This window comes from Martes martes (genome assembly GCF_963455335.1).
Source record: "Martes martes genome assembly, chromosome: 9".
In the NCBI taxonomy this organism is placed as follows: Eukaryota; Metazoa; Chordata; class Mammalia; order Carnivora; family Mustelidae; genus Martes; species Martes martes.
This window is the reverse complement of record NC_137896.1, coordinates 112,848,547-112,872,969: the sequence shown is the minus strand read 5'-3', so window position 1 is coordinate 112,872,969 and position 24,423 is coordinate 112,848,547. Positions and strand designations below refer to the sequence as shown.

General features: G+C 41.9%; 1 protein-coding gene across 4 annotated transcripts in view; it reads left to right on the top strand.

Annotated features, from left to right (window-relative positions):
- LTBP1 (latent transforming growth factor beta binding protein 1) overlaps nucleotides 1-24,423 on the top strand; it is a gene marked incomplete at its 5' end in the record, with an annotated part of 397,053 nt that overhangs the window by 287,506 nt on the left and 85,124 nt on the right. For all 4 annotated transcript variants that reach the window (XM_080814316.1, XM_080814315.1, XM_080814314.1 and 1 more), the window contains 4 exons: nucleotides 2,662-2,781; nucleotides 14,042-14,164; nucleotides 19,130-19,252; nucleotides 21,247-21,369. In XM_080814316.1, the coding sequence (XP_080670442.1) occupies nucleotides 2,662-2,781; nucleotides 14,042-14,164; nucleotides 19,130-19,252; nucleotides 21,247-21,369 (489 nt within the window). The remainder of the gene's footprint in view (nucleotides 1-2,661; nucleotides 2,782-14,041; nucleotides 14,165-19,129; nucleotides 19,253-21,246; nucleotides 21,370-24,423) is intronic.

Sequence of the window (24,423 nt, the reverse complement as noted above, 5' to 3'; positions counted from 1 at the left end):
CAGCCTCGTTTCTAACGTGGCTGGGCTTCCAGGCCGGGGCAGGGACAGCCACGCTGAGGCAGGCTGCGCTCAGCTGTCCCTGGCTCCTCTGGGTTGGTTTTCTTCATGATCTAATGACCCGCGCTCGGAGGGAAAGCTAATTAGATGTTTTTTGGCAGCCTGCACCTGCCTATCCGCCTGGCCTCTTGTTCAGCCCCTTGTATTCTGATCTGGACAGAAACAGGAGCATTTTTCATGACTGAATCTTTGACCAGCTCGGATCAGAATGGAGCTATAAGGTCTCCCCTGGCAGCCGAGGGCCATGGGACAGCAAGGGGTGGAGTGTCCCCACTCTCCTCTTACAAGGGACCCTCCCTGTGCCCCTGAGAGGCAGCATGCCCAGGAAAGGCCAGGACTGTGGCCTTGGCTCCTGGCTCCCACGCTTAGGAACAGTCTGGCTTAGAGCCAGTGACTTAGCCCCTTTGAAACCTGTGAAACGGGAGCCGCAGAGTTAACTTTCCGGGCTGTCGCGAGAATAAATGCACGCTGTTGTATCTTGTGTGGTGCCTCTCGCCTCACTGGTTCTCAAGAACTCGTAGTCTCTGGAAACCTCCCCCTTTTCCTGATAATGTGTTTTTGCAGAGACCTTCTCAGTACATCTGTATCGGAGGGAGTGGGTTTGTTATTGTTGTTTTTTTAATCGTGTAGGTTTACCTGACAAGCATGGATGTGCGAAGCCACACTCCCCAGAGGGGTCAAATGCTGATTCTTAAGTTCTGCCTACAGTTTCAGGATGAGAAGAGAGGACGTTTAACTAGTAACTGTGGCGTAGGGATGGAAACTGGGAAGGAGTAGGAAAGAAGTAGGAAAGCTCTGTAAGCAAATGGGAAGCAGTCGGGGACTTTTCGGGACCATTCAACGTGTGGAAATTAACAGAAATACTACCAGGGTTCCCTGAATAAATAATATTATAATTCTATCCCCATGAAATGGCTTGAAAAGAAGAAGGAGCCAAAAAACATGGCTGTTTTCTAATTTCGTCATGGACCGGAACCAAAGGTCCCCAGGTTTCTGGCTCACCAAAGATTTTCTCAGCTGCCACTAACAAAGCTGCTTTCAAACAGCGCCAGTCTCCAAGGAATCTATTGTAGTTCACAGACATTATCTCATGCGTCCTTCCTTTGCTTGGCTAAGGTATTCCCGGGCAGGTAGTCCCTCATCTACGGATGAGGGTACAAGCAAGCAGAGGTGAGGGTAGTGGGAAGTTCAAGGATGTTGTCTTGTATTGCTTAACGTTGCACCTTATTTATTGGACCAGGCTTTTTCAATGACCTTCTCTGACTTAACAGTTGTAGTTCTATTAAAAAAAAAAATTCCTTCCAGAGAAGAATGTAATGCTGTTTGGAAAATGAACCTGGCAAGCATCATCTTTTTGTAGAACAAGAAGTCCCAGAACATCTGACCTAAAAAAAAAAACACAACACTGTGTGTCATTGTCTATTGGCAAGGATTTTTCACTGATAGGAAAAAAAAAATTACCACACTGACCTGTGCTGTTCTATTAATATCACCCTCAACTTTTTTACTTTGAGCCTCTTTTTTACTTTAAGCATCTTTTCACACCCATCTCATGATAAGGGGGAGATAATTTTTGAAAATTTACCAGAATGAATGGCTGTAGCCATTATATATCTCTTTTACTTTTCAGCTTCCGTCCTGAAAATTCTGTCTCTATTTTAAGTGTGATCAGGGGTCCTATATACATTTTAAATGAGAACACTTAGACATTAAATCCAGTCACATGAATTCAGTATCCAATTCTAGAAAAATGATTATTTCCAATGGGGCTGGCACCCATGGTACCACCCGTTATGTTAAACTCTTGAACCATTTCCTGTCTCCTTCTGTCCCCCATTCTGTTGTTCTACCATTCTTCAGAATGTCACTGTAGTAGCTCCCTGTGCCACAGCTCCAGCCAGATTGAAGGTGTTTTTTTTCCAACACACATTGAAAAGAACGGTGATGAATAACTTCAGTTAGCTGTGAATGTGAAAAATAAGGTGTATTTTTGTGAGGAAATATTACCCTGTGATCATATCACCATGTTTTCTGGAAACTCTTGGAAATACTTGATGAGTTCATTCTCTCCTAATGTGTTTTTTCCACCTCCAAGGAATTCCTATCCTATGAAAGGCTTTAAAATATTCAAACCCAGGGTATTCTTGGGCCCGTGAAGCCAGAGCAAGGATTTCCCTAGAGCATCCATTGTCTGCAGAGAGAGCCTCTGGCCAGGTGGATTTGTGGCTTCGTCATTCTCATGCCTGTTTGTTACATTTCTATCTGGCAAGCTGCACTCTTGCCTCAAAGGTTTGGTGTTCCAGAAGTGGCCCGCGAGGAGCTGCCAGCTCCCAGGGTGAGAGGTCTGACCCTGCCAGTTGGGCATTTGGGGCCAAGTTCTTCTTTTGAATGTGTGTAAATATTTTAATCAAAATACACCTGGCCGTGCTTTATCCCTGTGGTGTTTAAGCATAGACAGTGTTTGACTTACCTACTAAACGTTTTCTCCATCAAAATGTAGCTAGAACACACCTCCCCTACCCCACCCTCCACTTCATCAGCAAAGTATGTTTCTGCTTCAGAAGTCTGATAAAATGTTTGTGACCTGGTTTTTTGGTTTTCCAGATATTGACGAATGCTTGACCGCAAGCACTTGTCCAGATGAGCAGTGTGTGAACTCTCCTGGGTCTTACCAGTGTGTTCCCTGCACAGAAGGGTTCCGAGGTTGGAATGGGCAGTGTCTTGGTAGGTACTAGAGTGTTCTTATCATGGTCTCGTTTCTTCTATCTAGTGCGTTTTCTGACAGTGGTGTAATGCCAAGTGAGTCCACTTTCAAAATTAAACAAAAACAAAAACAAAAACATGGACTATAACAACCTTATGTCCTTCTGAGAAAATTTCTAAGCAGTGTTCTAAGTAATTTTTAACAGGGGAAAATATAAGAAAGCAAGTTGGCACAAAGAATATGAGATTTTATCTGGAAGAAATAATTCTGATGGAAGCAAATCGTCCTTGATGTGATGAATAACCAAGACCAAATAAAATAATAATCACCACAGGGTGGAGAGTGGTGGAGAACAAAAGACCAAAAAAAGAGAGAAAAGGCATAAGAAGAAGCAAGCTACTAGAGGCTAGTAGAATTAGGAGCATACAGACACAAACATGCAGCAGAAGTAGAAAGAGAAATCTTGATGGATTGCCACGCCTCTTAAATTTATTCATTTAGGTATTGAATAAATACTTCATACCAACGCCAGGCACTGAGGAAGATAAGCGACAGCTTTGCTTTGGTTCTAAATAGCTTTTCCCCTTAATGGTTTTCCTCTCTGTTTCTCTGTGTCATCTTTTCCTTAGAAGCTGAGCTCTTGTACACTCAGTGCCAGACTCTGATGATGTGAGTTCAACTTCTCATTTATTTATACCTTCTTTCTTTTCATCCACAAATGCTGAAGAACTTACTGTAATATACCCAGAGTTGTGCTGAGTGCTGGGATACATTGAGGAACCAAAAAAAAAGTGCCTCCTCATGGCACTGTCTAGTGAGGAAGAGTGATACCGAGACATCTCAGAAATAAATACACAAACACAAATGAGACAGTGCTAGGAAGGAAGGTTCTGAGATGCTGTAAGAATGTGTCAGAACAAGTTGCTTCCGGGAAAATTCCTGATTGAGGTTTAACTGGGGAAGGGGATAGGAAGGAGATAGTTTTAGACCGAGGAAAGAGCATATTGAGGGGGCTTGTGGAAGGAGGAAGCAGTCATGTTCCAGAAGCTGAAAGGTGAGTGCAGCTGAAAGACAGAGAACAAGAGAAGATTTGCTGCAGGGTGAGGGCCCAGACCCCCTCATATTATGCCAGACCCCCTCAGTCCTGTTTAAAGTGTTCATCTTGAACATTACATAAAAAACTAATGATGCACTATATGCTGGCTAACTGAACATAATAAAGAAAATAATAAAAGGTTCATCTTTACTCATCCGTCTCTGGGAAGGACATTTAGATGTTGCAGAGCAGGCGGGCAAAGTAGTCTTGGCAGAAACAGTCCCAGTTTCAAAGCTTTGGACTCATCACCAGGTTGCACACGCTAAGCCTCTGTTCATGGTTCAGGTGGCCCTCTGCCCTGAAGGTTGTGCCCATCTCCGAGAGTGTCTGTCGTTGGAATTGTAAGATGTTGATCTTTGCGAGAAGAGATTTTTTGCTCATTAATTGCTTATTTGATATGCCTTTGTTTATGTGATCAGTGCTGGTCAGAACGTACATTTGGTTTTAATTTCCCACTTGGCATAAATTTCAAGTTGCCTATCAAGATTCCACTCATGTTCTCATTTTCACATACTGCTGCATATTATAATCCAAGAGTAGAGCCTGAGTTTTACCTTAAGTAACTAAAATCCATAATAGTGGAATCCACAGCCCTGATTCATGACTTTACTAATGTCATATGACTGACCAAATTGGCAAGCGATTCCTCTTCAAGATAAATGTGTTTATCTAGACTGGGCAATAAAAAATAAATGAGTTATTATACCTAGGTGTATGCAGTCAGTCTAAGCGTGACCACTTTGCTCCGGTTTGGTGACAGAAACACGGTACCTCTGTTCAGAGTAACTTCACTTCGCCAACCGGATGAGTAGGATCATAAGCAGAAATATTAGGTCACTGTGCAGTTGACCGAAGTCACACAGTTAGCCACTTTTCATTTTTGCCTTGCTAAGATCACAGATTTCCTATGAAAAATACACCATGTACTTTTTCCTTCAGCCTCGGGTAAAATTTCAGGCTCTGTCATCTACAGATGAAGCTTCTCTTCCATGATATCATTTCAGTTCCACTCACTGTTCATCCTGGACGTGAAGCTCCTCTAAAATTCTCAGGAGGACTTTTGCAGATTATACCAAGACGGATCTGCCTTCATTTTTTATGGTAGTAGAGCTCTCACACATTAAAAGTTGAGTGTGACAAAAAAGTAGATAGGGCAACATGCTTTTCTGTTCTTATCGAACCAATGAATGAATTAGATTTTTCTGCTCAACTCTGCCCATGCTAGTGAATACCCAGCCATGCTGCATACATGCATACATAGTTCTCACCCTTACCCTCCTGGTACTCTAAAATACCTTTTAGAAGGTATAGTCATTACTTAAGCTTATCACTGAGTTGAGGTCATGGACAACAACTTGGCTATATATTTATTCATTCAGTTTAACAGCTGAGTGCCTACCCAGAGGCAGGCATTTTTCAAGACCCGGAGGATTGAGAGCGAACAAAATAAATGTCCTCCCCTCACTGCACTTGTACTCTAGAGCTCACATTGTGCTCGCAGATAAACAAATTGGCAAGCAAAGCATATGGTACATCACATGCATTTTGAGTGCCACAAAGGAAAAAAGAAAAAAAAGAATAGCTTAAGGGAGACAGAGAGTGTCAGAGATTTTATGGGGGTCAAATAATAAGTTATTTATACAGTGTTCTTTCTATTTGTTTTTGTCTCCAATGGTTATTTGGGACTAGTTTATGGCTTTATAATATCCTTGTAGTCCAGATAATTCAGGTACATCGATAAGACTCCCCCCTCCCAATTTTATATATGTGAGAACTTAAAGACTTAAAATTTTCCCAAATCTCACCATGTGAAGAAAAGTCTTACACTTGGCATTTGTGAGTCATCTGTAGAGAAGATAATCCCTACCTCACAGGGGATTCTGTCCCATAAGTCTTAGTGTTCTCCTTTTTCTACCACCGTACTCTCACTGACTGAATATTTTTAAGTTGTAAAATTAAAGCTGTACGGTGTTACATGTAATTCTACTTTTGTGTGGCATGATGTTTATGGTTTTTTCTAAAGTGCATCAATCCGTACGTTGATTTGAATTTCTTTTTTCTGTGAAATGGATTCATTACGAATTGAGAACTGCTATTTGGATCCATATGTTCTGCAGGGATTTGAGGCGAATTACACATGCTTCTTTCACTGACTCAAAGGTGGACTTGGTGAAACCATTAATGGCCTCCTTGTAGTCATGCCATGTGGGCTGGATCTCACTGACTGATGCTTCTCCCTGATTTATGAATTAGAACAGAAATTGTTTGGGGCAGAAACAGGTCAGATGGTAGCAGGTGTTTTCTGGGAGAACATGCTGTGTCCTAGTGTTGAGTTGGGGGCAGCCGATCCTTTATTCTCAATGGTTTATTGTCCACTTTCAAAATATCTATCCCTTGATGCTTTTTGGCAACTCTTGTTGGCTCCTCTCCTTCTTCTTTCAAGTTGTGGATTTCAGTCCTCTCTCGAAAGCCACTTTCATCATTCAACATTGTATTCCTTGGACCTCACATTCAGCCTGGAGTTGCTGCCCGCTGCTTGATCCCTGCCCCTAATGACTATCTCATCACCCTGGGTCTTGGCTGGTTCCAACTGGCTGCTTCAACCAGGCCTTTCTTGAGGGAAGCCAGCCTATCAGGTACTCAGTTAGCAGGTTTCTCTTCACTCATGAACAGGCCTGACTCAAACCCTACGGAGTCATCCTCCAAAAAACATTCTCTAATATTTAATTATTTAAAGGTACCTTCAGCAACTCTGATACAAAGATCATATTTCCCTGAATTTGGACAGATTTGGGGTTATATATGACCTCTATGAAGCTTGGTTTCAAGATCTTTAAACTACTCTCTTCATGGGATTTACTGTCAGAATTAAATAAGCAAGATGAAGCACCTAGTGAGGCATGTGACACAAGGTAGACCCCAATAAATGTTATGACCCTTCTTCCCCCAACTCTGTTTCCTCCCTTTTACCCCTCTAAGCCTGAAATAGAAGAAGTGCGATAACTCGTACTCGTTTAAGTAAATTTTATGTCAAGTTTCTACATGTAACTGTCTTTGACTTCCTTTAATAAGTTCATTTCCTGTAGTTCTTAAATCTCTCTATCTGATAGGAGTTTCTTTTATGAATCTAAGTAATCTTAATTTCATAGTTACCTTTCAACTTCCAGCATGTTTGTTTAGGTAGGATCTATTTCTTGAGAACCACAGTGCTTTTCTGTGGGGTCATCAATCATCCCTAACAAATGTTTTACCTTCTGCCATGCTACCATCTCCATCCTCTTGCTTCATTTTCTTGGTTCACCTTCATAAGACACAGTATCTATCACCTGGTCGATGTAGGCAGCTACCCCTCATTGAGTTTACTTTATCTTGCTTTATAATGGAGTCTGCGAAAGACCATGTGACCTGGGAAGACAAATTTCTGAGATTTTTATCACACAAATCCTTCGCTGTCAAACCATCATTAATAGTGACTTTGTGACTCCAATTTACATTTTCTAAATGTAATGGGTCTTAGGCATCTGAAGAACTTGGTGTCATTTGATCCACTGACGACTGGTTAGCCAGAGTCTTCACCAAAACCAGGTGCACAGAACATGCATGGTCAACATGGAAAGCTCCTTGTTCTAGGACTTCTTTGCACACTAGGATTTATTTTCAAATTTTAAGAAGCATTGTTAACCTTTATGGAATAGGTGTGTATTCATAGACTTATCTGAAATTGAAAGCTTTCATGCTACATTTATTTACTTTGTGTAAGATGGCAATAGAACTGAACATCTGCCTTTTGCAGACATTATTGAATGTGCAAACGCCGACCTAATCCCAAATCGCTATAGCTAAACAAGTCTAATTAGTCATTATGTTATTATCGAATACCTAATTATGTACTTCATTCCAGAGAAGACTTGAAGTTGTAAATAAGCAAAACAAAACAGAATAGAGTGGTGGTTATCAGGGGCTGAGAGTTAGGGGAATTGGGGGGATGTTGTTTAAGGGTACGAACCTGCAACTGGCAGGTAGATAAGCCCTGGAGACCTATTGCACAGATCAGTGGTTGTAGTCAACAGTGCCATCTTACAGCGATTATGGGCAACAGTGCTGTATTATAAACTTCAAAGCTGCTAGGAGGCTAGATGATAACTATGTTCACAAAAAAAGGAAATAATTATGTGACGTAAGAGAGGCATTAGCTAACTTTGTTAATCACTTTGCAATATATAAGCGTACCAAATTATCACTTACCCTTCGTCACATGTCAGTTATATCTCCACAAAAGCAAACAAAAAGCCACTTTTAACAGCAGGAAACATACCTGTGTGAGAAAAGACCAACTACCATAATAACAAAAAACTTCTCTTATGTCGCTACAGAGGGCTTTGACTTCATTATTTTATTTGGTATCAGGACAGTCATCCCTATAGTACAGATACAGTGATTGATTCCCAGATAGGTTAATGGGCTTGCTTATGGTCATAGATAATAAATGGCAGAGCTAGGACATGATCCCAAGTCTTGTATCTCCAAAACTAGTGTTCTGTTCTATATACTGCCTCTTCCTGTACACATAAGAAAATAAGAGAACAAAGCAATATGATTAAGATAATGAGGAAAGAAAAGTTCATAGAAAGAGAGAAGATCTGTCCGGGTGGAATGGGTGGGAACCATCCCTGGCAAGCAGCAATAAGAATGGCTGAGGAATTATTGATTCTAAGACAGCAGTCTCCGCCATAGATAGCCCCAGTTGAGTTTTGCTGAAAGACAAAATGTTCTTTCGGAAAGGGGAGGTAGGAAGCCAGTGATGGGGTAGGATTAACGGGTTGATTTTCTGAGATCATCTTTGGCTCTTTATCTGGGATGTACATAGCACTGGCTCTTCTCCAGCTTTGAAGAACAGTGATGAGTCTTTGAGGGATGCGTAACATATTTTTGTGGGCTGCACTGCTACTGCTTATCTTAACTTGGTCAAACTTGACCGAGGGCGCCTGAGATCTTGAGGATTTCCCGTACCGTGAGAGTGGGTTGTTCCATCCCACTGGCCTAAACAGCGTCAGTGTCTGACTTCACCATGCTTGCTTTTGTGGCAAAAATGTCCTGCCATCATCTTCACTGTAAAAGACTATGTATACAGAATAGTTGAGGGTTCACTGAAGTAATGTCATTTTGGGGGTGGGGAGGAATCTTGTATTTTCCTGTCGTCATCGTGACGATAAGATGTTTACTTCGCATATCAAATGGAGCTCTCTCGTTGAAGTCTGTGGTGATCACTAAGGAATTCAGTGAGACTCAATGGCCTCTGAAGAATTACTGGTGTGCAGTGTTGAGAGATTCATTTCCTTGAAAGCACAGGAAGTAATACAGGTAAACTGTTGTTCTGGAACCAACTCTGACTAACGTCAAGGAACTGATGGGTAAAGTGGAAGGGGGCAGCACAAACTTGGACTTTGAAATTTGTGTGAGGCCAGCCACTGACTACCCTCTGGACCCTCAGAGGGGGGCTTCAGGCTATCTCGTGCTCTCCCAGGACAGTAGGAAGGGAAATTTCAAAACGGTTCCTGACCCAGAGAAATTACATCCCAAGGCAATGAGAGAATTTGCAGGTGGATTTGCTGGCCAGCTGAAAGTCATCTTTGTAAAAATTGTGGAGAATGGAAAGTTGCCAGAGAGCTGGAAAGAGATTAATGTCCTCGTTTCCCCCCAAAGAAAAAAGAAGCTGGAGTTCAGGAACTAATGACCAGTGAGCTTCTTCTTAATCTTGACAAAGAACTGTAGGCTGCAAGATTCAAATGATGAAGTGAAACTTTTTTTTTTAGAATTTATTTGTTTATTTGAGACAGAAAGAAAGAGGCAGAGGGAGCAGGAGAGGGAGTCTTAAGCACATTCCATGCTGAACATGGAGCCTGACACAGGCTCGATCTCATGACCCTAAGATTAGGACTGGAGCCGAAACCAAAAGTTGGATACTTAACTGACTGTGCCACCCAGGTGCCCCAAAGTGAAACATTTAAAAAAAAAAAAAAAAGATGATCACAAGAATCAGCCAGGTTTGGGGCGCCTGCGTGGCTCAGTTGGTTAAGTGTCTGCCTTTGTCTCAGGTCATGATCCCAGGGTCTTGGCATTGGGCCCCACATTGGGCTGCTCAGCAGGGAGTCTGCTTCTACTTGGTCTGCCCCTCCCCCCTGCTGATGCTTTCTCCCTCTCTGTCTCTCTCAAATAAATAAATAAAATCTTAAAAAAAAAAAAAAAAAAGGAATCAGCCAGTGTTCACTAAGAACAAATCATGTCCACTGTTGTGACTCCCTCTTCTGATAAGCTTCTGAGAGGAGCAGATCATGAAATCCTATAGACTCTGGTTTTCCACAGGCCTCTGTTAGAGTCTCTTGGGGTGTTGTAGATGACAATGATCAATTTGGATTGGGTAATAGTGTACTGGGATGGATGCATAAACTTTTGAACAATCATATCCACAAAGGGCTGACCTCATAAACCCCTGGCAATTTCCTTACTGTGGGAGGTTTAATTAATTCACTGAATAGCAGATGCCAAATTATGTCCCAAAAGCCCATTGGTAAATTGTGTTTTGGGAATTTGGAACACATTTTTCTGTGGACAGAGTGTTTTTCATGACGTTTCTCTTTTGAACTGATTATGTGTATGCATCACAAGAATTTGGATAATCTGACTCTTATACAAGAACATAACCCTAGAGTAAGATGAGATTTGAGCTCCAGTACAGAAAACCAAAGACTTAACCATCTCCCTCTGCCGAAGGGTGAGAGGCTATGGGTGTTGGATGGTGGAGTGGGTAAGGACTGCCTTGTTTCCCAAAACACTGATCCTCCCAAGGGTTTGAAGTAAGAACTGAGGGCACACTTTCTGTTGATAACACTCAGGGCCCTACAAGTTTGTATCTTTGACTTAATGGAAGAATGCTGGAAACCACGGAGGGTTTTTAAAGGACCCATACGATTGATTGTATTTGTATTTTAGAAGACTGGCTATCGGCTGGATAGTGGATTAGAGAGGGCAAGACTTGAAGTAGAGAAGCAAACTATGGCAGTAACCCATGTGGGACAGAATGGTGGTAGTAAGAATGAAATGAAGCTGGTGTAGTTGAGAGATATTGGGAAGATAGAATTGAATTGACTGTTACAAATCAAATGTGGGGTAAGAGGGAGAGTAAGGAATCTAGAAAGGATGACTCCCAATTTCTGACTTGGGCATCTGAGTGGATAGTGGTACCATATATTGACCTGGAATAAAAGAAATACAGGGGGAAAGATGAGTTTTGGCTGTGAAGACTTGGAGGTGCCTGTGGAATGTCAAGGGGAGATGGCCAGTGCACTGACCAACTAGGTTGTGTGGGTCTGCAGTTTAAGAGACAGGTCTAGGTGCAAGACAAAACAATGAGTTTATTTCACTCCTTTTACATCCATCAAGTGAAGCCCCACTCCAGGCACCTTCCTACTATGTATTCTGTTGTTGTTTTATATTGAGGTATGTTACATCTACAACGTTATATTCATTTCAGGTTTACAGCACAGTAATTTGATATTTGTTTACGTTACAAAATGACCACAGTAAGTCAAGTGAAAGTCTCTCACCCTACATAGTTACAGAATTAAAGAAATTTTCTTATGATGAGGACTTTAAGGTCAACTCTCTCAGCAGGTCTTAAATATGCACTGTGGTACTCTTCATTCAAGTATCTTAGAAGTGTCAAGCATTTTTTTAAAGATTTTATTTATTTGAGAGGGAGAGGGTATGTTTGCATTTTTTAAAAGATTTTATTTATTTGAAAAAAAAAAGATTTTACTTATTTGAGAGGGAGAGAGTGTGTTTGCAAGTAGAGGAGCGGAGGGAGGGGGACAAGAAGGATCCAAGCTGAGCGCAGAGCCCGATGCGGGTCTCGATCTCACGACCTTGAGATTATGACCTGAGCCAAAATCAAGAGTTGGATACTTGACCGGCTGACCCATGCAGGAACCCTCGTATCAAGTATTTTAAAAGTATTTCATGATTGACCATCTAAGCTGTCTTTTAATCTGCTTTAACGAGAGAAAATACGGTCTTAGAAATTGATTTTGTTGTTGCATTCTGTGCCCTATCATCACATTTCCCAGTGCATGAATAATCAGAGAGAACAATCCATACATTTCTCAACTTTTTAACGTTTTGAAACCAATCCAGATACCAAACGTGACATTTTAACGTTGCTGTCTGGAATTTACGTGCCTAGTGTCTCGGCTCATTCTGTCCTATTATTTACTTTGGCTCCGGCGTTTGGCTTCTTCTTTCAAGTTGTTTGCATTCGGTGTTTATGGAAGTGGACTCCCACAACCAAAGAAACGATGGATGATGAGTCAGTCTGGAAGTGCTCTTTTTGTTGTCATAGAGTAGGGTCTAGTTCACCATAGTGAGTGATTTTATGAAAGCGAGGCAGAGCACGCAGACAGTGCAGGTTCCTTGGCTGTTTTGTTTGCATATGAAACATTTGCTGGTGTGCCTGTGTGCCCCCCCCCCCACCATTGCCTCATTTTGGTAATGCTCTATTTCTAGAGATCATTGTGGGAACACCAGAATATAGTTTTAATGAAATGCCGTGCACACAAATGCAGTCTGAACTCTGGAATGCTGAATTAGAACTCGACCTCTGATATGCATGGGTTTGCAACTCCCTGCCTGTTCATAGTAAGAGGGTGGGAAGTTTTATTGCTTTCATGGTGAGCATTGCCAAATGAAATGGATGTAGTCAAGAGCATTTTCCTCTGTTCTGTTGGCCTGCCTTATGATTAAGATGCTTGGATTAAGTTACAGACTGCAGTAAAATTAAGCCTACATCATGACTTTGTGTGTAGTTTCAGCACTTCGTGGTTTAAATTTTTCCCCTTAAGGTGAGGAAAAGACGCCGTGTGTCTTTTCACTACAGCATACAGTGGGCTTACCAGAAGCAATCAGACATAGAACCCAAGTTTTTTTTGAATTATCAACATTCTTTTTTTAAAAAAGAGTTATTTATTTGTGGCGGTGGGGGGAGAGTGAGCGAGCCGGGGAGGGACAGAGGGAAAGGGAAGAGCCTCAAGCAGACTCCCCTGCTGGAGCTCAACGCGGGGCTTGATCTCACAACTCTGAGATCATGACCTGAACTGAAATCAATCAAGAGTCGAACGCTGAACCAGCTGAGCCACGCGGGCGCCCCTGCATTACCTACCAACATTCTAGTGAGAATGTGATGAATGCTGAATGGAATCAGTGGCACTTCAATGGTAGTTTTCTGTGTCAGTGCTGTGTTAGCAAGTAATAAGCAGACATTCCTCATTCTCTCTTCAGCGGCTTCTATCACCACACTTTAACATGGGTGACTAGAAACAGATCCAAAGGAGGGGATGGTCTTTGGGGTTACGCTGACGGGATGCTCCTATGAGCCCCCAGTTTCAAACTATGTGGCCCTGAGCAATCTGTTAGAACTTCCTCGAATCTTGGTTCCTTTGTCTGTAAATGGTCGGCTTGTATGGCCCCTGTTAGGATTAAATAAGCTCAGACTTGCACGGCCTTTCGTGCTTCCATGCGGTGAGTGCTTGGTGAATTTGAGTATTATTTTCTCTGTCTCTGCAGCCTGTCCCCACCTTCAAACTGCCCACTAGGCTTGTTCGTCCCCTCGACTGGTTTTTCTAATACCGATCCAGAGCCATCTTTGAACATTGTGTCAGAGTCTTTTTCACCTTTCTATTAAGAACTCTTGTGGTTTCTCCAGGTCCTAAGTCCTGCCTTGGGCTTTAGCGCACCCTCACGTCCTGCTGAACTCATCAGTCCCTAGCTAGACCTCAATACCTCTTTGATTCTTTGGAAGACTTCATTGTGTTGGGGAGGCTGCTCTAAAACTACCCTCTCTTCTGCCCTCCCCTCTACAACAAGCTTCCCGTGGAATTGGTTCCTAGAGCATGTTTGGTTCCTTTCCTGAGTTACTTTGCACAGAGTAAATCATGGCATGGAGCTGTCATACACGCAGCTCACACCAGAGCTCCTCTTCCTCCTTTGGGCTCATTTGAAAACTTACCTTAAAGAATCTGTTCCTGTTGGAGGATGCACCGTTTCTATTTTTAGCCAAATTCAACTTTATTCATGTTTTCTTTTTTTTTCTTTGTCTTTGTGGGTTCTCCTCGCCTTCTGCAACATTCTTCAAGACGTGGACGAATGCCTGGAACCACAGATCTGCACAAACGGCACATGCTCCAACCTTGAGGGCTCCTACATGTGTTCATGCCACAAGGGTTATTCTCCGACGCCAGACCACAAGCACTGCAAAGGTAAATGCTCTAATCAGATTTCTCCTTTTTATTTGAACTACACTTGAGAATATGTTAGAGTAATTAGCTTAGAAAAGGGAACCCAGGGGCACCTGGGTGGCTCAGTGGGCTAAGCCTCTGCCTTCGGTTCAGGTCACGATGCTGGGGTCCTGGGATTGAGCCCCACATTGGGCTCTCTGCTCAGCAGGGAGCCTGCTTCCCCCCACCCCGCCCCCGCCTGCCTTTCTGCCTACTTGTAATCTCTCTCTGTCAAATAAATAAATAAATAAATCTTAAAAAAAAAAAGGAAGAAAGAAAAGGGAACCCCCCAAAAAAGAGAGAGAGATAGAACCATGCTAACTCTCATTTATTTTGACTGAGCTACTCAGAGCACATTTTTGTTGGCATGTTTGGAAGTCACTCCTCATTGTGGTTACATACAGACCATATCTATTTACATAGAGGAAAACAGCATATTTTTAGAGAGCATCTGTAAACCACAGACCTGTTTATTTCGTTTCTTCTCGTTATAAAAACAATACAGTTCCACCACTCTGTGAATATACTAAAAACCATTGAATTGTACACTTTAGATGAATAATGTGGTGGTGAATTATACCTCAATAAAATCACTGTCACAAAACATTCATCGTAAGGGCGCCTTGGGTGGCTCCATCCATTAAGCATCCATTTTCAGGTCAGGTCATGGTCTCAGGGTCCTGGAATTGAGCTCTCATTGGGTTCCCTGCGCAGTGAAGTGCCTGCTTCTGTTTCTCTGTCTGTCCCCCTTTGCCTGCCTCGTGCTCTCTCTCTCACTCCCTCCCTTTCTTGCTCTCAAATAAATAAAATCTTTTTCAAAAAAACATCCACTGTAGAAAATCTAACAAACACAGAAAATAAGCAAACCGGAAATAACAGTTTCTCAATCTCCTTCATCATTAGTCCTCTATTATGGATATTTTCTATCACTAAGATCATGTATGTACAATTTTGTATCTTGCTTTTTGTCACTTAATAGTGTATCATGAGCATTTTATACGTCATTAATAACTCTTCTCAAATATTATTTTTGAAAGCTGCTTAATAGTCCAGTGTATTACTATTTCAGCATTTTCTTGCTGTTCTTATGTTGAACAACCACATTTTTTTCCCAGCTTCTCATCATTATGTAAAATAAAAAGCAAACCTAACAAGCTTTTTTTAAAATAAAACTTGGTCTGAATTTTAGGATCCTTTTCTTATTTATAAAAGTGGAATAATTGGGTCAAATGTTTTAATGTTTTTTATTATTTTGACAGAACCCTAATTTCTAAATTTTTAAAATGTGTTTTTTTTAATTCTAAAAGAATCTTTATTATTTATGCCTATATCTTTTAATTCCCCAGATGCTTCTAATTATTACAACATTTGTTTCATATGTTTGTTAAACATTTGTATTTTTCGTGTGTAAATTTATGTTAATATCTGTTCCCATTTATCGGGTTTTTTAATCATTCTGTATGAACACATTATATATAACCCATGCATAAACTTATATACATGTGTCTGTGCATTATAAATACATTTTTAGGGGGTATATTGTTGTAATTTGTCCAAGGTTTCTCCAATTTTTCTTTGCATGATTTTTTTTTTCTTAAGTTTAAATTTTTTCTGTGGTCAAATCTGTGGACGGCTTCCTTTCTGCTCCTAGTTCTTTGTACCAAAAAGCATGCTCTTTGCAGGGGAGGAGGAGAGGAAATAAGTGAAATTTTTCTTCTTTCTGAAGTGTCTCAGTGAAAGTGAAGGAAGGATGGAAGTTAGTTTCTCACCATGGTAGGCAAGTAGTAAGCTGATATCTTACAGTCTTGTAAGAATTGTAGCATCTCCCACTGGCACTAGCAAATTCACTGACGTCTGCGCTGGGGTCCCAGCTCCTTGTGGACAGTGGAACACTGGCCACTCCCAGCAGAGCAGGGCAATGGGCACATATCCCTTCCCTCTGGATCCTTTCCTGCCAGCTCGCATCTACACCCTTCCTGCAAGGCTCTTCTAGTGGTTGGCCATGCAGCCTTGGATTAATAAACTCGAATTTCCAGGTCTCATATCATCTTTAAAGTTTGGGGATTGGACTCTTTCGAGGGATACTGCTCTGAGTACACACATGTTGGGTGAATGACTTATAACCACTTTTTTACTCTTTCTGACTCAGCCATCCCAGCTGAGCCTGCTCCTCTCTAAGAAGGCTCCCCAGCATCCCCAAATTCACACTGGTTGATGCCAGCCCTGGGAACACTCATTTTCCCCTCTGTGTGACCCTCTGCTGGGCTGCTGAGGATGCCCCTCTTCATCCTTCCCTTCCTTGGGGGCGTATGGAGGAACCCACGTGATCTGGGCCCTTGTTCAAATGCAGATGCTACTGAGAGGTTTTAACCTCTCAAAGAACTTGTATTGGTTGGGAAAGATAGAAACGCAGTACAGAAAATTATAAGTAATGCAGTACCAAGCAATGAAGTTTAACAGTATCAGTGATATCATGGAAATATCATGTACCCCTGACCTTCTTTGAGGGCCAGAGCGTTGCACTTCTGTACTATTCCTTCCCAAAACCCAGAACCCCAGTCTAATTATGAGAAAAAATATCAGACAAATCCAGACGGGGACATTCTGCAGGAGTCTGGCCCACACTCTCAAGGCTGTTAAAGTTGTGAAGAACAAGGAAAGACGGGGGAGATAGGACCCCTACATACAGTGTGGTACCCTGGATTGGGTCCTGGAACAGACAGGGCATGAATGAAAACACTGACAAAACCCAAATGAAGTCTAGAGTTCAGTTTAAAAAGGAGTGGGTATCGGAATATTGGAACCTAGCTCTGCCACTCAGAAGTGTGAGCTTGGATAAGTTTTCTTCCTTTGCTAAGCTGTACTTGCTCATCTGCAAAAAGTAATGTAACAATCATGGTAATCGCTCAGGGGGATGGGACGATTGTGTAAAAAAATACAGAAACAGAGAGAATGCACGGAGAATGAGATAATGCAGGGACTGAGTCTGACACGTAGTTGATGTTGTTATTCACCAAGTCATAGGCAGGTACAAAGTTCTGTTAAAGCCAAAAAGTGCTTGTGTGCTGCTGGGAAAGCTATCCAAGGTGCTGCTGTTCGACCTTGGTCTTAAAATTTTGAATACGGAAGGGAGAAAACCTTAGGAGGCAGAGAAAGCAACACATGTCAAAGACTGGAGGTGCGAAGGGGCTGTTATCGCTACTTGCCAGTGAACCTTGCCCCCCTACTCTGGTTTTCCTGGTGTCTGCATTGCAGTGTGGGGTGGGGTCAGGCAAGACCCCCATCTGCTGCTCTAGAAACCTACATATGCACTGATTGTTTTCCCTACTCTCCAATCAAAGCCCGCCCTTTTTACGATAATAAATTATATAATGTACTTCCTCTGTATTTATTTCGTAATCTTTCCCAAACCACCTCAGCTCACCGATGTCAAATTCTTCCCAGATCTTAAATCTGCCCCTTTTCCAATTTTCCAGCAACTGCCAAATTTCACCTTGGTGCTGAATATTGACTTTATTTTCACCTCACTAAATGTACTGACAACTTCTTTCTATGTTGTAAATATGCTATCTAATGTATTAATTCAGTACTTGTTTTTTTATTTCTTTTTTGTGTCTGTGTTCTTGTATCTCTTTGTACATTTTAGCATTATATGCTCTAAATGTATAAATACCCAGAGATAGTCTCTATCGTAACTCTGAGCTGGATTCGTCATAGTGATATGCGTGAAAGTCCCTTAAAGAAATCCTTTTTCAGGGAAAACGATAATGCTCTGTTTATCTCTTGGCACAAAAAAGAGAAGACATTTGTCCTGCGTGCCTGTTTTTTTAGAAAGCGTTCTTTTGTCGTAGAAATTACGTGCCTCATCAGAAAAGGAAAAGGCTTCTTTATCTGTGGAATTACACTGCCTCTGTCCCTGTGGTCATTTTAAAGACCCAGAGATCACCTTATTCAAGATAACTGGGTTGCCGCAAGTTGTTCCAAGTGTGTGTGTCATTACCGATAATGAATTACTTCTGACAATATTCCCGACATAAATGAGTAACTTATGTAAGATGTCTGGCGTACCCTGACAGGACTTGGAATGGAGGGTATAGTCTTGCCGCAGACATCTTCACATGGGAATGCTTAATTTGTCATCTTCTTTGAGAAAGTCTAAAAGAGTCCAAGGCACTAAAAATGTTGTCAGACATTACGTGAGATCCAACCAGCTCCACGCTGCTGTTGTTGGTCTTAAGTTCTTGGACTGACGTCTCAAGTATTTAATAGAAAGTGCTGAAAGAAAATGTGAGGTAGGCAGTTCCTTGCTGTCAACCACTCCTAAAGCTAATGGACCTGGAGCATTTGGAAAGGTGCAGCATCATTCTGAAAGTGACATTCAGCTCGATTTAATTTCCCTATTGGCAGCCAATAGTAGGCAGCCGGGACTTACTGTGGTGGTGATCCATTTTCTTAACAAATAAGTGAAACAAAAGTTTCTAGTAAACCAAATTAATTTCTCTAAAACAATGATTAAAAAACGCATTCATGAGCTGCAATTACATTCATAGTTCATGTGGGCTCTCTCAGAAAACGTGGGATAATGTGACACCTTCCTTACATCAGGATACAGTTCCAAAGGTTAATGCCACACGAGAGGCTAAGAAATATGGATTTGGTCAGGAAACGGGTGATCGTCAGTCGTACTCGAGGGGAAGGACTGTGCCCCACATGGAGTTCTGAAAGGCTTCAGATGCATTTTAAATAATAAGATAATAAGATATTTTCAGAAGAAAAGAGTAGTTAAACATTGATCTTTAGGACATAGTTTCATAGCTTGATTTATAGGCTCAAAGTTTAGGTAACAGTGTGTTCTAGATATATAGATATGTATAGGTAGATAGATATCTTGATATATAGATATAAATAGGCCTGATTTAATGTAATTGTCCCTGTTTCTATTTACAGATATTGATGAATGTCAGCAAGGGAATCTGTGCATGAATGGGCAGTGCAGAAACACGGAAGGCTCCTTCAGGTGCACCTGTGGGGAGGGGTACCAGCTGTCAGCGGCGAAAGACCAGTGTGAAGGTAGGAGCATGGCCCCGTGAACTGCTGTGGTTTTCGCTTAAGGCCCCTGGCCTGAAAGACGGTATTCAGGAAAGGGAGTGTCTCTCAGAAACTAACTGGATGGTTGCATACAACACCAGAAAGCAAGACCTCAGCCGAGGTCAGAAGAGTCCATAACACAGGATGGGAAAGGGTTAAATCTGAAAAATAAGGTATTTGTGATCAGTGGCTGAGCATTCGGCTTAGGAAGAAAAAGCGTTGCTCTCTGTGTAATTCCTTGCTGTGGAAAATCAGTTCTATTCAATTCATTCGAAAGTTTTACCTACTCAGATTTCAGTAATTGGAAGGTTGTTATATCAGCCCGGCATTATGCTATGGAATGTTAATGACCTTCGTCTTGGTGTCTCTTCCCCTTTCTAAAATTTTTCCTTTTAAAAAAAATTTTACTGAAGAAGGCTTTTCAGCAAGACTGAAAGAAACAGCATCCCCCTTATATCACAGATAAAGTTTGTGAAATATGTCCTGTTCCTGCAGGTGTTAGTATTTTGGATCTCGCTGAGGCTGACCTTAGACTTAAAAAATGTATTTCATCGAACTTCACACAGAATTACTTCACTTCTCGATAAGTATGTGCTTCTTGAGTTTGAAGATACTACGGTATCCTGGTGACAAGCACCAGAGTCCAGAGTTCTTAAAAAGAAAGGTCATTTAAATGCCATTTATTTAAAAACAGAATACACACTCTACTGGGCCAATAAGGAAGCAAATCATATCCATGTCTGTATGCAAACTCTGACTATTTAATGAGTACAAATGTCTTCTGAGATGCTATTATAAATGATGGTACTAAGAAGAGATCTACCAGATCTATCATGACCTTCCTCATTTTCCCTTCTCTTGAACAAAGGAAGACATTACAGTTCCTAATCTAGAAGTTGAGAACACACACAAGTATACTCATACAACACAGATAAATTAATTTGTTCTAGATTCTACAAGTCCATCTCAAAGTTTTTTATGTTTTTTTTTGTGACTCCTGACCTTAATTAGCTAAGCATTTATCAGATGCCCACCGTGCATAGAGAACTACAAACGAATGTATAATAAGAGAAGAGGTCTATCTACAGGTAATACAATAAGGCTCTCATATGCATAATCCTTTCTGTTGAAGAGCCTATGATGTCACTACCAAAAATAAGTCAGATACATGCAAAACCACCCACCAAATTATCACTAGGGGCAAACCAAGGTTAGGTGCCCAATGAATGCCATGATAATCAACACGATGCTATAACAGCGAGGGAGAGCGGAGTCATGTTGGGTCCCTGTGGAAACTGATGTTTGTGTTGACTCTTCTAGAATCCCAGAAGTAGGTCAGTGTGCTCAGATGTGAAGAACAAAGCCTGCAACAAACAACATGAATTAACGCCTGCCCACCATAAAACGCTAGATCATCTAAATCAGAAAGGATGTGGTAGACATAGTCCCCCCACCCCCCGCCGGCCTCAGGAGACTTAAAGTCTCATGGTAAAAGTAGAGGAATTGAATACACGCAATGTATCATTGTGCCTTCTGTTGTGTGGATATGATGCATGTGTGAGTAGTAGGCAGTGAGCTGTCGTTTGCTGACCTCTGCTTTAGACAATGACAGACCCAAGTGCTTTTAACCTCAGTGTTCTACTTGAACTTCTAAAAGAGATTCAAAAAAATAAAAAAATAAAAGATTCAAGAAGCTAAGTTGAGGTTTACAGATTACAGCAAAGTATTTGCCACTCATTGATGAACATTGGAATTAATATATACAGATTCTTAGCTTCCTGGTTAAGATTTTAAGTTCATCTGGATTTTCCCTCCTGGGGGATTCATGACCTTTTACTAGAGATCAGTTTAATTCACATAACCAAGAGTCTAAATTGGTTATAAACTAGATAGTTCATAGACTTCTTTACACGCATGATTAAAAATATTTTTAGAGTACCACTCACACAATTTCCTTTTACTCTCTTGCCCCGTAGATATTGATGAGTGTCAGTACCATCATCTCTGCAGTAATGGACAGTGCAGGAACACAGAGGGCTCTTTCCTCTGTGTTTGTGACCGAGGCTACAGAGCATCCGCCCTTGGGGACCACTGTGAAGGTGAGAACTGCTCCTGACTGCAGAATCCCAGAGAAATCTGGACATCGTCCTGCCTTCTGTCCTTGAGTTCAACCTTTTGACCTCACAGTCAGGACACTAGGTTCCTGCAAAATCATTCCCCTGTGGTCACACAAATAACGAAAAGAAGCCAGTAGAATCCAGGTTTCCGTTGCACTGCTCAAAGCTGGGTTTTAGAAGTGTGATTCCAGCTTAAATGCAGAAAGAATCAGTTTCACTTTTCTCTGCTTCAGATGGTTTATCCCAGGTCTGTAGTTCTGAACGGTAATACCTTATTTAAGCAGGACCAGCATCTAAATACGTAAACACAAGTTAATTTTCCAGATAACTGTGAAGCTTTTTGTGAGCTAAGTTTTATTCAGTTTTGAGCTTTCTGCATAAGTATTTCTAAAAGATACCCCAGGTGTACAGCACCGGGTAATTGTTAGCCACCCACTACCCCACCACCTGCTGTACCTCACAGCCTCGGGGTGGGTCAGGGCTGCTGAGCTGGTCTTTCCCCACCATCACACGTGAATTCTCTGTGCTCATTGTCTGCTCAATTCACTGTGTTTTTTCCTGTTCATCCTCTGATGTCCCGCATGTAGACGCTGTGAGTTGTGTAACCAGAAATGTGAACGAGGCAGGGTTGTGCCTCACATGGAGAGTTAGAGTCTGTGAGTGAGGGGCTGAACCCCACCTTGGAGAGAAGCACATGAGCTTTTTGGTGAGGGGTTTTGTGACACAAATGTGACGCACATTGAAAAATGGCCATGATACTTTCTCACTTGTCATCCCTCTTGTTTGGGAAAGAGCTATTATACTTCCTAGCACCCTACTTTACTGATCAGAGAACCTGGCACAACCAGAGACAGCCTTCCAGAGGGCAATCGGGGCAGTTTCAGAGGCCTTAAAATGAATGTTATTGCTGAATAAGTAAATCATCTAGGATTTGATCCAAAGGTAATGATGGTGTTCAAACGGGTCTTCACTCCAGTCAAGAGGTGTAATCAACATACGTATTGAAAAACAGGCAAACAAGTGATGAATCAAGATAATGAAATTTGATTGAAAAATTGTGTGTTGGGAACTCTATAACTTATGGATAGCAGTTAATGACTCAGCACAGTGGCTTTCCAAGCTGGGAGAGGCAAGTGTGTAGCTGGGGACCGGCCATGGAGGAACCTCTTCCAGAGTGAACAGGTGACGGGGCACATGGTAAGGCCCTGAAAACCTAAGCCAACCACCAGCATCTCTTCTGTCCTAACCCCTGACCGACCCAGGGGGCAACCAAGGCCATTGACTGGTCCTCGGTGGAGGGCATGTTGCTCTCTTTCGGCTGTTTTAATGTGTTGCCCATTTCATCAGAAGTCCAGATTTTTAGTCTGTCAACATCAACCACATGAAAAGCCAAATAAAAGCTTTTAGCCCACTTTCATCATTGTTAACACAGATATTCGATAAGAAGGCTTCTTTTGGAGTATATAATTGGTCCTTTTTCTCTTAAAGTCAGGGATAATTTCCCTAGTGTTCTAGGTTATAAATAGGGTTGGAGTCCATTCAAGTAATTCAGTGCTGTCTTTGAAACTCTTAATAGCACTTCAGCCTGCTAATTCCCAACCAGTAGTGTTTCCGCCCCTCCCCAGTGGTATTCAGCTGTAATTAACGGAGCCCTTGCTGTTCACATGCCTCCCCCAGCTGTGGGAGGAAGAACCATCTTTCTTGTTGGCTCTTATATTTACATGTGTAACATCCCTCTTGTAACTCTGCCAAAGGCCTTGTTTTCTTGCAGTGTTTATTCTCAGTCCTTCCGGAAGTCAGAATCCCAAGTATTGTGATAATCTCTGTGTGTTACTTGCTCCAACACGCTCAGTAGCCATTTGGTCTGTGAAGGCTGGCCTCCATTGTCGTGGTTATTAGAGATCTTGGCATCTCAGTCTTCAAAGGCTCTGCTTCTTCTTTTTTTTTTTTTTTTTTAAGATTTTATTTCTTTATTTGACAGACAGAGATCACACAAGTAGACAGAGAGGCAGACAGAGAGAGAGAGAGGAGGAAGCAGGCTCCCCGTGGAGCAGAGAGCCCGATGCGGGGCTCAATCCCAGGACCCCGGGATCGTGACCTGAGCTGAAGGCAGAGGCTTTAGCCCACTGAGCCACCCAGGCGCCCCAAAGGCTCTGCTTCTGACTTATTCCCCTTCTAGATACAATCTCTCCTTCCATGCCCCACCTTAGCACCTTCCCCAGCCCATCACTGTGATTGGTCCATGCTAGTCCCTTGCAAAGCCTGAAAAAGATTTAGGACTTACTCTGCTTTTCTCTGGCCCCTCTCTCTTGGTCATTTTTTGGGGGACCAAATCAAAAAAAGGCGAGAAAAGAAGTGCTTGTATTTGTTTCCTCGTGACATTTCTTTCCAAGTCAAAATCATTCATTCTTTTCATGCATGCATTCATTCCACGAATAATTGTGTGCCCAGGATGTCCCAGGTATTGTTCTAGGTATAGGATATACAGCAATAAACCAGACAAAAATGCCTCCCTTTGTGGAGCTAACATTCTAGTGAGGGAGATATACATGATATATAAGTAAAATATGTAGTTTGTTAAGTGACAATAAATGCTATGGAGAAAAAACGGGGGTATATGGAGAGTGGGGAGAGGGGATGGGGCTGATCTTACAGAGGCTGCCTTGAGATCATGGCATTTGGCTATTGATAGCAAGACGATTCCATTCAAAGGAATAGCAGGTGCAGAGGTGCCAAGAAATAGGCTTTGTGGAAGAAACTAGGAGTTTGACTTGGGCACTTTAAATTCGGGGTGCCTATCATGAGTATCCAGACGAATATCTCTGAGAGGCAGTTGGACTGGTGTGTGTACAATTCAGGGTTGAGTCCCAGGCTGTGAGTCATTAACACGTAGCCAGTGTTTAAGCTGTGAATTTGGAAGACATCACCGAGGGAGTGAGCATAGCTAGAAGAAAGAAGGGGTTAAAAGATGGAGTTCTGGCCCGTCATGCTAAGTGAGGAGGAGGATAGGAAGCAAGCAAAGGGATTAAGAACAAG